This window comes from Vipera ursinii (assembly GCF_947247035.1).
Source record: "Vipera ursinii genome assembly, chromosome: 2".
Taxonomy (NCBI): domain Eukaryota; kingdom Metazoa; phylum Chordata; class Lepidosauria; order Squamata; family Viperidae; genus Vipera; species Vipera ursinii.
In genome coordinates this window covers 136,423,901-136,435,284 of record NC_139513.1, presented here as the reverse complement: position 1 = coordinate 136,435,284, position 11,384 = coordinate 136,423,901, and the positions used below count along the sequence as shown (strand labels likewise).

At 43.7% G+C, this 11,384-nt stretch overlaps 1 protein-coding gene across 1 annotated transcript in view; it reads left to right on the top strand.

Moving 5' to 3' along the window:
- The first annotated feature begins 7,140 nt into the window (after positions 1–7,140).
- The window catches only part of ERBB3 (erb-b2 receptor tyrosine kinase 3), a 111,279-nt gene continuing 107,035 nt past the window's right edge, over positions 7,141–11,384 (top strand). Inside the window, exon 1 of the mRNA XM_083355432.1 lies at positions 7,141–7,780. Coding sequence (XP_083211558.1) covers positions 7,693–7,780 — 88 coding nt within the window. The 5' untranslated portion in view covers positions 7,141–7,692. The remainder of the gene's footprint in view (positions 7,781–11,384) is intronic.

Here is an 11,384-nt window from a genome sequence, read left to right as displayed (position 1 = left end):
TGCCCAATTATGCTTAATATTTAAGTTAGGTTCAAAATATCTATACTGCTTTCCCAAACAACTTTATGCAGTGTAAAATCTGAAAAGCAAAAATCCATCCTTAAACTAATAAAGACATCTTCATAAAATGAAGTAAAATATTAAATCCCTTCTTCACCGAAAACACAGCTAAAACAGCCATCCACTCGTCAATAGACAAAGTATCAAGCATTCTGTATCAGTTGTAGCTTCAGAGTTATCTTCAAAGATTGTCCCATGTCGAGCTCATTGCAGCTGTCGCGTGGAATAATAATGAGCCATGAACACCATCACCAAGGCTTTTTGGTCCAGGTAGAGTCATTCTTGGTGTGACTCCTTTCTGAACTGGCAAAGGGTCCCCTGGCAATGACCTCCACCTCCTATTCAAGTAGGAGCATTAAATCCAGAATAATCTGTATGTCGCAGAGTAACTCCTTCAGGGGAACACAACCTTCTCTAAAACTGGAACCAACGTTTTTGGAAAGTCCATCTGTTTTAAAGACAAGCAGAACCTCTGTGCTGCAAGGTTTAACCTGAATTTGTTTTTCTCCATCCAGTTTTTCACATCTATAGCATTTCTGGGCCAGCCTGGGTTTAATGTACAACTGAGTGTCCTTAATGTAGTAAGAACACCTCATTTCAGAATTGTAGATGACCTCACTAAGTAGTTTCATACACATGCTAAATGACATTGGGGAAAGGACTAGGCTTTGTGGTAGCCCATAATCACAGGGCCAATTGTTTCTCTTGCACAACTGGAGGATTGTGCAGTGTTGTCCAGTCAGGTGAGAGCAGAAATCATTGTAAAACAGTGTTCTCTGAGAATACCATGATCTACTACTACTACTACTGAGAAATCTAATAGAAGCAGGAACAGCACACTTCTACCAGCTGACGAAGCTATCCGCCACAAGGAACTAATTCTGTTCCAGCTGTATCTGGGCCTAAACCCTGGATGGAAGGGATTGATATAATTCATATTTTGTAGAATCCCCTCTAGCTGATTCCCCATCACTTTCTCAACGTTTCCCAAAAAGAAGAATAGATAGACGTCTAATACTGGTGGGTGAAAGATTGCTCTTCAAAGAGAGGCACCCCACTGCCTCATTCAATGTAGGTGGCATCGTAACCTTCTACACAGAGGCACTGCCAGCTGCACATTTCACCCATCAGCTGCCTGAGTAAGTTAGACTGGGAATGAGTCCAGTTCACAGATGGTGAAGGTTATACTACAAAGCATCTTTCTACCACCCAGGATCCATAAGCTCAAAATAATTCCAGTTCACAGAGAGGTAACCATTCCCTTCTATAGCTCTGCCCAGTTGGCATTTAACTCTTGAGCAAATATAAATGGCTTTATTAGCATGTAAGTGTGTATGTGTCTGTACATGGGAATTGCAGCAGCCTTGCCCTCCTCCACCTGCCCAGCTTCAAAGCGGTGCAAGTCACCATGCGATGATTCATTTGATTTCAGAATTGCGGTTACTTTCAGTGATCTTCATTAGGAAGGGGAAACAACTTTTAACTCTCCAGCGTGAGAAGCTTCTCTGGATTTAACACATATTCATTCATACAACTGAGGAAGGTGTCCTGATAAATAATCCGGATGACGTTTCTGAAATGGCTGCCATCAGGGAAGAGCACACGTGTCCTAATAAACTTGGCATGTACAGTAATCTAAAGGGGAAAAAAACAGTTCTAGAAGTCCCTGAAAAGATTTTCCATATTCTGGAACACCAGACACCTCTCTGAAGTAGCAGAGCATGTACTACTGCTGTAAATGGATGTTTGTCAGACAAACGTCTGCAGCAGACGTTGATGAATCATACCTGAGCATGACAGTAGGGAGGAAGGACTCTGCTTTATCATGAGCTGACTTGTTGATATCCTGAATGTAACAGATAATTCTACAACACCAATTTGCCTTGCAGAAATAAGGGTGGTGGACACAGTCTATAGATTACATCCTTTTGCTTAGGGAGCATTTTACTTGAATGTTATTACCTCTGCTTGTATGAGATCTGTCTCTGCTTCTCAGATGAACAGATGGATGGGACTTTGCTTGTTTGTGTGGACCGGTTGCGGGCTTGCCAGGGCCCAGTACCGGTCCACGGACCGGGGGTTGGGGACCCCTGCTTTAACATACAGGCCACTCCTAGGATCAGATGTGCAAAGAAGCATATTTAATGTCTAAATACTCTTCAAAGTGTAACATGAAGGTTGGAAATTTTTCATTTGTTATTGCTCAATAAGGTCACTTATTGACCTCATCAGTTGGTCACTATTATTTGCCACAGTTCTGCAAAATCCCTTCCTGAAAAAGTAAATTCAGGTATATGTAGCTACCATATATTTTCTTCAATAAAGGAAGGCATAGATAATTTAATAAATTTGGGAGCAATCTCCTTATTTCTTTGCCACATCTCCATCTTGGTCTATAGTAGTCCAACTGTCTTCTGTATGTCTGACACAATTGTTCCATTGAAGATCTTCAGTGTTATGCTTTCCCACATTTTTTGATTTTTTAATATATTGTCTGCTTGCTTTTGTGTAAGTAGACAGGGTTTCTTCTCTGATCTTCTCCTTTGGGTAATTCTGTCATTATGGGAAATTTCCTCTTTCAAAATCAAACGTGACTACAGTGGAGCAATGTCATTAGTGAGTAAGAGAAGGTTGAAATTGCCCAAACAACATTTTATTAATTATTTAAAATGAGATAGCCTATATTTAAACAGAGTGAGTGCCTGTTACTCGTCCCAGCTTCTGCCAACCTAGCAGTTCGAAAGCACATAAAAATGCAAGTAGAAAAATAGGGACCACTACGGTGGGAAGGTAACAGCGTTCTGTGCGCCTTTGGCGTCTAGACATGCCGGCCACATGACCACGGAGACGTCCTCGGACAAGCACTGGCTCTTCTGAGCACCAGCCCCTAGAGTTGGAAACAACTAGCACGCATGTGCGGGGGAACCTTTACCTTTACCTTTATATTTAAACAAAACAAAAATTAAGCAAGGTTAATCAGGCAGGGAGCAAGGGATAAAAATCCATTGAGACAATTATCTCTGGAATAATAACTCCTTCCACATAGCAAACATGTAGCAAAGCTAACGTTATCTCTTTCAGCTGCACTTAAAAATATACTTCAAACGTAACCAATGTATATTTCAGAAATTTGATACTGATTTTGTTAGGAATGAATGAACTTGGTGCAGTTGCAGTTTTTCAATACAGGTTTTTTCATTACAGTTGCAATTTTTTTTCCAAGATAGTCTGTGCTTTTAGCCACAAGGGGGCGCCAAAAGGCAACAGCAGAGTGTACTTCCACTTTTCTAGTTTTCCCTGTTCTCAAATACTGATACAGTGCAGTATTTCTTTGCTGGTTAAAGTAATTATTCGGCATGACCGAGGAAGTGTTTCTGTTCTGATTCTGAATAAAGAGGTGGGGGGGAGTCCACAAGAGAAGAAACAGGTCATTTGGGGGCAAAATTGAAATTTGTTTCAAACATAAAGGATTAAAATCACCTAGAAATAGATGAAATCAAGTCCTTAGGAAGACTTGAGTAGGAAATAAGAAGTACAAAGAGCTTCCACATTATTTACCAAGGTTTGCCTAAAGCTTGCTGGATTGGCTTCCAGGTCAGGACTCAGCCAGGGGCTCTAATTAGTTTAAAAAATAATAATCTTTTTTGTTGCCACCTATTTCCGGTGTGATTCACTTATGGGTGGGGTGGAGAGAATTCTGGCTTTAAAACTCAGCCATGCACAGAATTGAGTGGCAGGTATAGAGCGGTTCATTTCTGAACCAAGTCAGGAGGGTTAGGGTTGATCTGCATCAATTAATTCTAGGCCATACCTGGAAACTGCTTTAATTTGGGAATTAATGTAAATATGACTCAAAGCTGTTCATAATGTGCCTGCTGGTGAAATCCAAGGAGTGTCCCTGAGGCACGGTCAAAAAATCAAGTCAAGATGGCTGTATTGGTGTGGTTAAAGCTTCACCTACTTTTTGATGTGACACTGATAGAAATGGAGAGTTTCGACTGCACCATGACAACCCCCATCTTTTGACCACACATCGAGGTCACCCCCGCAAAAGCTCGTAGTAGATGTGATGGAAGGTGCGCCTGGAGGAGCAGTGAGGGAAAAGTCTTTTGGCAACACAGAGCTTTCCCAGAGAGAGGCCCAGACCAAGAGACTGTGCAAGCCAGAGCTGGATGGGGAGAGGAAAGAGTTTCAGTCTAGCCACATTCTAGAATTTTCAGGATAGGTCTAGTAAATTAGAAGGCTATAGCCTGTGTCTGGCAAGATTCTGTCCATTAAGCAGAAGCAAATAAAGGATTGAATTTGATTGGACTTCGAGTGCTGTCTCTGGGCTTGAGGCTGAGAGTAGCCTAACTGGGGGCACACTGGATTTGTGGCACATCCTAAAATGGGCTCTGCTTCTGCTCTCGCTGTGATTAAAATTGAGGTTGATTATAAGCAGGTTTTTAAACAGGCATTAGCAATATCAAGTTGTAGCTCTTACAAGCAGTGGGGGATTTTGTCTGTGCCATGTTTTGGTATCTGAATAAAGCTGAGCTACCCAGCTGACCAGGCAGGGTTTAATCTCTCCTTCCACATTTGTTCTTTAAATTTGGTCCCTCCTTCTAGTAGCTGCTAGGGTCTGGTGTCAGTTCAATGTTTCAACTTTGGGTGCAGAAAAAAATAAACTCTGTTCTTAATTGCTGGGCAGCCACTAACACTGCAGTTTATTAATGATTATGCTTGGAAACAATTCAGGGAGTTTACAAACTATAAAGTGAGTTGGATTTAACTTTGAAAAATCTCACTTGGGTGGTTTGAAGCATAAAAACAATACTCTGCAGAGCTGCACCTTCTTTAGATGATCTTTGTGTCTTGTGACTTTTACATGAGTCCAGAGTCTTGTCAACAAAATGATGTATCAAAGCCAGGTGAACCTTAATCTCTTTTGTGGTGGGGAGTCCTTAGCCAGCCAGCATCCATGAACATTGCTTTCCCTCTCTGGCCACACTGATCTCATTTCCTCCCACTTCCCTTTGACTATGGCCATTATTCAGGGCGCCCACTCCTGCATCTCTGCCATCATCTCTGTCTCATGTGTTGTAACCTTGCCAATGAGGACACTCTCCTATTTAAAGATCTTGTGATTTCATAAATATGAGACACAATTCCAGCCCTCTTGCCAGGATGCCAGAATTCTGAAAGTTTGTGAGTGCCCAGGAGAAAAATAGAGGGTAAATTGGCTACTTTTAATTGGCTACTTTCCCCAAAGGGTGGAACCCTGAGCAAAACAGCCCCCAAACTGGCCAGATAGAAGGTCAACCAGCTGAGATCAAACACCACCAATGGTAGAGGAGAACAGAGATATTGTCTTCTCTCACTCATCAACTCTGTTGCTGAGTTCCTCAGATTCCTACACAATCCACTCCATAGTTAATGGCAAGGAGAGGGTGGGCTGTTGAACTTTGATCAAATCCATCTACTCAACTTAAAAGTCAACATTTCTAATTCCTAGATTATTTTGCATGTAGGTAAGGTTGGTCTAAGGGACGCGGTGGCTCAGTGGGTTAGGACGCTGAGCTTCTCGATCAGAAGGTCGGCAGTTTGGCAGGTTGAATCCCGAGTGCCACGTAGCAGAGTGAGTGCCTGCTACTCGTCCCAGCTTCTGCCAACCTAGAAGTTGGAAAGCACGTAAAAATGCAAGTAGAAAAATAGGGATCACTACGGTGGGAAGGTAGCAGTGTTCCGTGCGCCTTTGGTGTCTAGTCATGCCAGCCCCATGACCACGGAGACGTCCTCGGACAAGTGCTGGCTCTTTGGCTTTGAAACAGACATGAGCACCAGCCCCTAGAGTTGGAAACGACTAGCACGCATGTGTGGGGGAACCTTTACCTTTACCTAAGGTTGGTCTAAGTGCCCTTCACTAGTTCAGATGCTACTTCCTTGGGGGTAGCATTAGACAGGGAGGGACTGTTGGAGAGCGGAGAAACTCATGCTTAAAATGAAGAAGGTCCCAGGTTCAGGTACTAGAAATCTTGAGGTGAAATCCTGAACCACTGTTCAACATTACAGACAGAAGAGAGCTACTAATTTGTAGAAAGTATGTTTCTCCTAATACAGGGGTAGGCAACCTTGGCTCTTTTATGACTTGTGGACTCCCAGAATTCCTGAGCCAGCCAAGGTTGCCTACCCCTGCTCTAATAGGTTCAAATTTTTCTGCCTCTTCTTAGCTTCCAAATATTAACCCTTTTGGAGACTTAATTCAATGAGCACATTATCTCCCAAGATGTACCGGTATATGCCATACGTTCTTCCAGTAACCTTGTAATACAGGCCAAGCTAAACTGAGGTAGCAAGCTAATATAGTTTGGTGAACTTTGTGGCTAAGCAGGGATTTGTACCTGGATCTCCCATAACAAATGGAAGTGATGATGACTACCCTATGATTGTGATCTTATGATCCACTGGACGACAAGCCAGTCCACCAAATGTGGATTATGTTCCATCAACTCAGTGTTGATTCCTAGCAATCACAAAGATTTTTCTCCACAGCTATCAATCCCTGAACTGGTCTTTCTGGTGTTTCAGTGACGCACCCATTGCCGTTGTAAATGAGACCAACAAATTTATTGCTGGTCATCCACCTTCTTTTTCCTTCCACCATTCCTAGCATTGGAACGTTTTTCAAAGAGAGGCTCTTAGCATAATCTATCTGAGGTAGGCTATATTAAGTAGGATGCAAAGGATACCAAATGTTAGCCTAAGAAATGCTGTTCACCCAACTCTTGGGGTTAATGTAGATCAGATTTACTTTAGTAAATATGACAAATGAGTTGACTATGGGGACAGATGCTGAACATTAGTCTGGGCGAAATCCAAGGGTGGTAGCAGAAAATGATGTAAGTGGGACAATGACCATTTTAAATTACCCAGGAGGAAGAATTCAGTTTGAAAGCGGGCACGTGAATGAAACTATCAAGTGTGACAAAATCGCTTTTATTTAGCCCTCCACCAAGGCTACCCAACTTAAAGAGACCAAAAGCAGCGACTGCTGTTCCGAGGCATCACTAATTTATACCGCGACAGAGACGGTCGGACCACGCTATAATAAACAACCGGCTAGCCGGCCGTCGACTAACTCTTCTGGCGCGCGCCTTTTCCTCCTCAAAACAAATCTCCGCTTTTCATTCCTCTTTCCGGAGTTCTCTCTCGCTGTCTGTCTTCTGATTGGCCAGAGCGCGGCGCAGCCCCAGCCAATTACGCCCGAGTTTCTCGTGAATGAAGAGTGTGTGTAATTTGTGAGTTGTGCGTGAGTAAAACAGATCAAAGCGCTACGAGTCCGGGTTCGTGGCTCGGGTGGTGGTGAGGGGAGGAATTGGCCACTTTGGGGAGTCGAAAAAGAGGCGTCGACGGAGGGGATTCGCCAAAGACTCAATGGAGCGGGAAAGAAGCAAGTGATCGGGCGCCCCCCCCCCCCGCCCCGTCAAATCTGACTCGTCCGCCTTGGGTCCGGATCAGGTGCCTCTCCTCCGGCTCCGTCTTTCCCATCCCAAAGAGGAATGCTGTAGCCCGAAATCCCGCGCACGCCGCCGGGAGAGAAACGGGGAACGGGGGCTCTCCTCGAGTGACACCCTGAAGCCCTCTCGGTGAACCATGAAGAAGCGCCAGATCCGAAGTTGCCTGCCCGCCCTAACGCTGCTCCTCCTCTGGTGGAGCGTCCGCTCGGCAGGTTCGCAAGCAGGTAAGCCCCGCTTCGCCCGCTGTCTGCTCCGCGGCCTCGGGTGCTTGCTTGTGAGCCGGATCGTGCGGAGGAATTGCCCTTTACAACCCAAGACAAGCGAGGATCTGTTTAGCCCTAAACAGGAGCCGAAGCGGTGGGCGTGTTGAACGCGGGCGCGATGCTGGCTTGCTCGCTGGGAATCGGATCCCCCCGAGTCGGGGATGGAAGTTTTCTCGTGTTTTGTCCGCGGTCGGGAGGGGAAGCGTGCCAGAGTTTCGCCCCACCGAGCGACGCCTTTGAACCTGCGCGCCGCCGCCGCCGCCGCCGCCGAGAGGCAAAACCTGTTTGTCTCCCTCCCCCGACCCCCCCTTCTCCTTCCCCGTCGGAGGGAGCGATGAGTAGTTTGGGTTTAGTTTTAGGCTGAGTGGAGTTGCGCGCTTTTGTAACTTTAGGACAGCGTTTCCCAACCTTAGGAACTTGAAGATGCGTGGACTGCAACTCCCAGAATTCCCCAGCCAGCATAGCTGGCTGGGGAATTCTGGGACTTGAAGTCCACGCATCTTCAAGTTCCTAAGGTTGGAAAACGCTGCTTTAGGAAGCTAGATCGCCGGCTGATGCGGTGGGAATTAGGAGGAAACGCCGGGGTATCCCCCAAATCCGGCTAAGGGAAAGGCGAAACTTAAAAGGCTTAACAACTTTAACTTAACAACTTAAAACTGCCGTGGAATTTGGGAAATGTGGTTTCGCCGGCTTCGTCGCCTAAATCGTTCTCGGCGTGAAAGGGACCGAAGGGCTGGGCTTCGCGGAGTTTTCTTTAGCGGAGGTAGATGGGTGGGTGGGGAGTATTATTTGGGCATTAGTCAAAGCGGTGAAGAACCCGGGCTTGTTTCTAGCGCCTTCGGTTTGAGCTAAGAAGTCGTAAGTGTCTCAGAGCATGCACAGAGAGCGTTTACTCTTCCTTAGCGGCCTTCATATAACTTATATCAGCGTTTCCCAACCTTAGGAACTTGAAGATGCGTGGACTTCAACTCCCAGAATTCCCCAGCCAGCTATGTGTCTGGCAAGATTCTGTCCATTAAGCAGAAGCAAATAAAGGATTGAATTTGATTGGACTTCGAGTGCTGTCTCTGGGCTTGAGGCTGAGAGTAGCTGGCTGGGGAATTCTGGGAGTTGAAGTCCACGCATCTTCAAGTTCCTAAGGTTGGGAAACGCTGACTTATATAACTGAAATCCCTTATATAGAGATTTGCGGTTTAAAGGATTCTACCGGCAAGAAGCGTAAAGCGTGGTTTGCAAGTCATTTTGAGCTTTTCATGGATACAATTTTGTTCAGAACTATTACTGTTTATCCACAATAAGCTTGTTTTCCAGAATCTACACCCACACCCATACTATATACCACTCCACATATATACTACTATTTTGTGGTATATTCAAACTACAAAAGGTATTTTCAATTGCAGTTTCGGTAAGGTCCATATGCCAAGACTGTCTGAAGAAGAAAAATATGCTTTTGCTAGGCATTTTGGCTGATATTGTAAGAGAGGCAAAAAGAAATTGGTAGTTAGATGGGGTGGACGGACACTTCCAGGAGGTCCTGTATTCGTAAACTATTTGAGGAGTTTTTTTTAAAAAAAATCCAAAAGCAGCGGCAAACTTTTCTCAAAGCAGGAAATTTATTTGATTGGTACTCTGCATTTTTGTCTCTTTGACAATCAAGGCGGCTGATGTGAATAAAAAACAACACATACATCAAAACACCACATCTAAAATACAGATAAAAATTTACACATTAAAATAAAATAGATTTAAAATTAAATGCTTGGAGGAAGAGATGAGATGGGCTTTCACCAACTTCCAAATACTGCCTTGTGCACAAATTATGCAGAGGTGGTTTCTGATTAAGCAACATCTTGTCTGAGGACTTCTTGAGACTTTCAGCCTTCCCATCATCCACTGCTGAGCTGCACCACTGAAAGGAGAGGGAAAACTTATTTTACAAACCCTGACTCAGCCTAAGCTGTCTACGTGTTGAAAGTAAGGTGCCAGTGATAAGAATAAACAGACACCCTTAAAGAGAGAAGGGTTTGATTTGTGGAGGGCTAAGTCCACTGGGTCTTGTTTTATGGCTCCTTACACCAAGTCAGTAATAAGGGGGGGGGGAGAGAGATATTGTTTAAATGATGCTGTTCAAAAGGTTAATCACGCCTCCTAGGCACTGTACAAACTCATAGGTGCCTTTCTTTCTTAGTTTCTGGAGGTAAAGACACAAGAAGTAACCCCTATTGAATGTCTTGCTCCCTCCCGGCTGCTAAGGCATGATTCCCATCATCCCCAGCCACCATGACCATTCTTACTGTCTCAATCTACATTTCCAGGTTGTAGATGGTTTGCTCAAACTGATAAATGAGCTTCAACTGTCAGTGTTCAGCTGATGAAGATTTCTGAACTGAACCAAGAAAATCAGATCCATTGGATTACCAGACTTTGGAATTGATTTAGAAAATCAGTTCGACCCTGTCTGGGCTTTGGAAAAACATGTTTGTACACATGCCAGTTTCTAAAATGGTCCAGATTTTTTTTTCAAATTGATGTCTGATTCAGTCTGATGGTTCAAACTTTGGAATACAATTTGGGGGGGGAATCAAATCATTATCTTTGAATCAAATATCTTGAGTGAAATAATTGCACAGCCGTAATACATTATGTTTGAATCAGTAAAGTATTTTCCAATGAAGCAAAAATTGTAATATCTACCTTTTCCCTGGTAGGAAGACCCAAAAGCCCAGTTTTTCCTTCCAATGAGCTACAGAAAATAAACCAAACCCAAAGAGAAAATAACTTTCCTTACAATGAAGGAATTATGGCAGAAAAACAAATTTCAACATCTCTGAAAGAGAGACCTCTGCATTTGGCAGAATGAGATCATGGCTGAAAGGGCTGATCTTGGGTGTCTGAGTTAGGAACTCCGTGTGGGAAAAGAATAAATACATCATATTTAATATTATTAAGGTTTGTTTTATTCTATATAAGCTAGAAAGTGTTTCTTTTTTATTTTAGTTTTTTATATATATTTAATATTGCCAAGGTTTGTTTTATCCTATATAAGCTAGAGAGTGATGGATTTTAGAATTTATAGTTGTTAGTACATGGTTGCTTATGTTTGCCTTTCTTTTTTTTCTTTTTATATATATACCTTGTATTCAGCTCTGGGAAGTGGGGGGGGAGGGGGGGAGGGGGGAGGCAGGGGGGGGGAGGAGGGAGGGAGGGAGGGGGGGAGGGAGGGGGGGAGGAGGGAGGGGGAAGGGGGGTTTTTTAAAGGAAAATTGTATTTTAAAACTTTTCAATAAAAAAAAAAAGAATAAATACATCATCAGGGCTTGAGGTTTTTTTTAGGTACAGGTAGTTCAAATTTAGTGGCCACAATTGGGAATGACAACTCACTTGTTAAGTGAAGCAGTTGCTAAGTGAAACTGCAGCTAGGCTTATGATCCTACGTCAGCTTTCCTTTGCTTTGCAGACCTGTGAAGATCGTGAAGGCAAGAATTGGTTATGAAGTTATTTTTTTCTCATTGCTGTCGTAACTGTGAACAGTTGCTAAATGAGTCAGTCGCTAAACAAAGAC